This window comes from Physella acuta, unplaced genomic scaffold (assembly GCF_028476545.2).
Source record: "Physella acuta isolate Inbredline_101_S28 unplaced genomic scaffold, ASM2847654v3 ptg001237l, whole genome shotgun sequence".
NCBI classification, from domain to species: domain Eukaryota; kingdom Metazoa; phylum Mollusca; class Gastropoda; family Physidae; genus Physella; species Physella acuta.
In genome coordinates, this window is record NW_026732753.1 from 551,380 (window position 1) to 556,132 (window position 4,753).

Below are 4,753 nucleotides of genomic sequence, written 5' to 3' on the forward strand. Positions count from 1 at the left end.
GGGGGTCATCTAGTCCTGGGGGGGGTATTTTGTGTCTTATAAGACCCCATCGATGAGCTCTGTTGCCCATGTGACAACCTACCATCACGTGGGTCCACTTCGTATGGCGAGTGACGTCAGTCCACGTCATATATGGCGTGTGACGTCAATGTACGCCTTGTATGCTGTCTATCGTCAAGCACGCCTTGTATCAGTAAACATTTCTCTGTTGCCTGTCCTTGCTGCCCTCTGTAAACATTTCTCTGTTGCCTGTCCTTGATGCCCTCTGTAAACATTTTTCTGTCGCCTTGCTGCCCTCTGTAAACATTTCTCTGTCGCCTTGCTGACCTCTGTAAACATTTCTCTGTCGCCTTGCTGACCTCTGTAAACATTTTTCTGTCGCCTTGCTGCCCTCTGTAAACATTTCTCTGTCGCCTTGCTGACCTCTGTAAACATTTCTCTGTCGCCTTGCTGACCTCTGTAAACATTTCTCTGTTGCCTGTCCTTGCTGCCCTCTGTAAACATTTTTCTGTCGCCTTGCTGCCCTCTGTAAACATTTCTCTGTTGCCTGTCCTTGCTGCCCTCTGTAAACATTTTTCTGTCGCCTTGCTGCCCTTTGTAAACATTTCTCTGTTGCCTGTCCTTGCTGCCCTCTGTAAACATTTCTCTGTCGCCTGTCCTTGCTGACCTCTGTAAACATTTCTCTGTCGCCTGTCCTTGCTGCCCTCTGTAAACATTTCTCTGTCGCCTGTCCTTGCTGCCCTCTGTAAACATTTCTCTGTCGCCTTGCTGACCTCTGTAAACATTTCTCTGTCGCCTTGCTGACCTCTGTAAACATTTCTCTGTCGCCTTGCTGACCTCTGTAAACATTTCTCTGTTGCCTGTCCTTGCTGCCCTCTGTAAACATTTCTCTGTTGCCTGTCCTTGCTGCCCTCTGTAAACATTTCTCTGTTGCCTGTCCTTGCTGCCCTCTGTAAACATTTCTCTGTTGCCTGTCCTTGATGCCCTCTGTAAACATTTCTCTGTTGCCTGTCCTTGATGCCCTCTGTAAACATTTCTCTGTTGCCTGTCCTTGATGCCCTCTGTAAACATTTCTCTGTTGCCTGTCCTTGCTGCCCTCTGTAAACATTTCTCTGTTGCCTGTCCTTGCTGCCCTCTGTAAACATTTCTCTGTTGCCTGTCCTTGCTGCCCTCTGTAAACATTTCTCTGTTGCCTGTCCTTGATGCCCTCTGTAAACATTTCTCTGTTGCCTGTCCTTGATGCCCTCTGTAAACATTTCTCTGTTGCCTGTCCTTGATGCCCTCTGTAAACATTTCTCTGTTGCCTGTCCTTGCTGCCCTCTGTAAACATTTCTCTGTTGCCTGTCCTTGCTGCCCTCTGTAAACATTTTTCTGTCGCCTTGCTGACCTCTGTAAACATTTCTCTGTTGCCTGTCCTTGCTGCCCTCTGTAAACATTTCTCTGTTGCCTGTCCTTGCTGCCCTCTGTAAACATTTCTCTGTTGCCTGTCCTTGCTGCCCTCTGTAAACATTTCTCTGTTGCCTGTCCTTGATGCCCTCTGTAAACATTTCTCTGTTGCCTGTCCTTGCTGCCCTCTGTAAACATTTCTCTGTTGCCTGTCCTTGCTGCCCTCTGTAAACATTTCTCTGTTGCCTGTCCTTGATGCCCTCTGTAAACATTTCTCTGTTGCCTGTCCTTGATGCCCTCTGTAAACATTTCTCTGTTGCCTGTCCTTGCTGCCCTCTGTAAACATTTCTCTGTTGCCTGCCCTCTGTAAACATTTCTCTGTTGCCTGTCCTTGCTGCCCTCTGTAAACATTTCTCTGTTGCCTGTCCTTGCTGCCCTCTGTAAACATTTCTCTGTCGCCTTGCTGCCCACTGTAAACATTTCTCTGTCGCCTTGCTGACCTCTGTAAACATTTCTCTGTCGCCTTGCTGACCTCTGTAAACATTTCTCTGTCGCCTTGCTGACCTCTGTAAACATTTCTCTGTCGCCTTGCTGACCTCTGTAAACATTTCTCTGTCGCCTTGCTGACCTCTGTAAACATTTCTCTGTCGCCTTGCTGACCTCTGTAAACATTTCTCTGTCGCCTTGCTGACCTCTGTAAACATTTCTCTGTCGCCTGTCCTTGCTGACCTCTGTAAACATTTCTCTGTCGCCTGTCCTTGCTGACCTCTGTAAACATTTCTCTGTTGCCTGTCCTTGCTGCCCTCTGTAAACATTTCTCTGTTGCCTGTCCTTGATGCCCTCTGTAAACATTTCTCTGTTGCCTGTCCTTGCTGCCCACTGTAAACATTTCTCTGTCGCCTTGCTGACCTCTGTAAACATTTCTCTGTTGCCTGTCCTTGCTGCCCTCTGTAAACATTTCTCTGTTGCCTGTCCTTGCTGACCTCTGTAAACATTTCTCTGTTGCCTGTCCTTGCTGCCCACTGTAAACATTTCTCTGTTGCCTGTCCTTGCTGACCTCTGTAAACATTTCTCTGTTGCCTGTCCTTGCTGCCCACTGTAAACATTTCTCTGTCGCCTTGCTGACCTCTGTAAACATTTCTCTGTCGCCTTGCTGACCTCTGTAAACATTTCTCTGTCGCCTTGCTGACCTCTGTAAACATTTCTCTGTCGCCTTGCTGACCTCTGTAAACATTTCTCTGTCGCCTTGCTGACCTCTGTAAACATTTCTCTGTTGCCTGTCCTTGCTGCCCTCTGTAAACATTTCTCTGTCGCCTGTCCTTGCTGACCTCTGTAAACATTTCTCTGTTGCCTGTCCTTGCTGACCTCTGTAAACATTTCTCTGTTGCCTGCCCTCTGTAAACATTTCTCTGTTGCCTGTCCTTGCTGCCCTCTGTAAACATTTCTCTGTTGCCTGCCCTCTGTAAACATTTCTCTGTTGCCTGTCCTTGCTGCCCTCTGTAAACATTTCTCTGTTGCCTGTCCTTGATGCCCTCTGTAAACATTTCTCTGTTGCCTGTCCTTGCTGCCCTCTGTAAACATTTCTCTGTTGCCTGCCCTTGCTGCCCTCTGTAAACATTTCTCTGTCGCCTTGCTGCCCTCTGTAAACATTTCTCTGTTGCCTGTCCTTGCTGCCCTCTGTAAACATTTCTCTGTTGCCTGTCCTTGATGCCCTCTGTAAACATTTCTCTGTTGCCTGTCCTTGCTGCCCTCTGTAAACATTTCTCTGTTGCCTGCCCTCTGTAAACATTTCTCTGTTGCCTGTCCTTGCTGCCCTCTGTAAACATTTCTCTGTTGCCTGTCCTTGCTGCCCTCTGTTGTGTCTGATTCCCCCAGCAAAAGTGGCCAGGTACGCATCAGCCTGCCTGGCCTCTCAACATTGCCCCAATTCGGCCCTCGGACAGAAAGCGAGAGAATATATTCCTGACCTGCCACATATCACGTCAGACTGTCAAAAATCTGGCAATCCAGAAACGAATCTCAGCCAAAAGTTCGATCAAATTTCTAGAAAATTGGCTGAGATACGTCAGGGCTGTTTCTGGAGTTGTTTGTCTTACTATGCCTGTGTTAGATATCTACAATGTTGTATGCTGTATTTATGTGTGTACGTTCATGTGTATAAACGTGTGCGGTGTATGTGTATACGTTTGTTGTGTAAGTGTATATTTAAAATTCCAGAAAGCCAATAGCTTAATGGCTCCAATACTGAGCTGTAGCAGAGCTTTTGGTTGCTAAATTAAAGCATCTGTATTTTGGTTTATAATTGTTTTGTTCAAAATTACATAATTTTAATTTTATAAATGTCAGGCTACATTAAGCAAGATTAATCAGGGGCAAGGCAATAGGCAAGTCAGGTAGTAAGGCAATAGGCAAGCCGATAGGCAAATCAAGTGGTAACTACATAGGCAAGCCGTGTGGTAATGTAATTAAAAAATAGATGGGTCTTTGTCAATCCGTCTTAAATAACGGTAATCAGCAAGTATTAGGGTATCTCTCTTACGTTAACATAAGTTACGGCCCCTGAACTACTTACACCCCCTCCCTCCCCCACCCCCGGGTGATCTTATTGCTACCATTACCTTGTACACACACGTTGTTGTCAAACCAGCCTCGCCCGTGGGTTGAAGAAACTTCTCGAAAGTTTATAATCAATAGCAACCGTCTTAAATTCAACAAACATTCACATGAATTGTTTGTAAGCAACGATTCCATTGGTCGGCTGTTTGCATCGCAGGTTCCTGTTGGTCCACAAAATGTAAACAAATCTAGTCAGCGGTGACCGAAGAGCTTGATAAACATTTTTTTCCAAGTTTCGGGGAAATCAGAGGGAATTTTCTGACATTTTATTTGTTCCTTGGGGGGACGGGGGAACGGGGGACGGGATGGACGGGACACTGGTTAATGTATATATATATATATATATATATATATATATATATATATATATATATATATATATATATATATATATATATATATATATATATATATATATATGCGTGTGTGTGTGTGTGTGTGTTTGTGTAGTTGGTCTATTCTTTATATTCGGGACGTGGACGGGATGGACGTGCCCCCCCCCCCCCCGGAAGAGATGCCTGAAAGAAACTCTGGGTGCAATGATTTTAGATTTGGTGACGATCGGGGCAGAACTACAGCCGAATCGATTCATCAATCAGCTACAATGCCGACGACAATAAGTTCAAATCATAGGGTCAAGGGTTACAGATGTAGCAGCTGTTGTGTCCGACCAGTCTATTGTGTCAGACCAATCTATTGTGTCAGAACAGTCTATTGCGTCAGACCAGTCTATTGTGCAGACCAGTCTATT

The 4,753-nt window shown here is 45.6% G+C and overlaps 1 protein-coding gene across 1 annotated transcript; it reads right to left on the bottom strand.

The window, feature by feature from the left end:
- Positions 1 to 174: 174 nt before the first annotated feature.
- On the bottom strand, positions 175 to 3,147 carry LOC131957400 (axoneme-associated protein mst101(2)-like). Its single transcript, XM_059322195.1, has 3 exons — positions 2,868 to 3,147; positions 1,858 to 2,774; positions 175 to 1,743 (listed from the first exon to the last, which is right to left on the bottom strand). Exons 1-3 carry the CDS (start codon positions 3,145 to 3,147, stop codon positions 175 to 177), a joined length of 2,766 nt encoding a protein of 921 aa, XP_059178178.1.
- Positions 3,148 to 4,753: the final 1,606 nt, after the last annotated feature.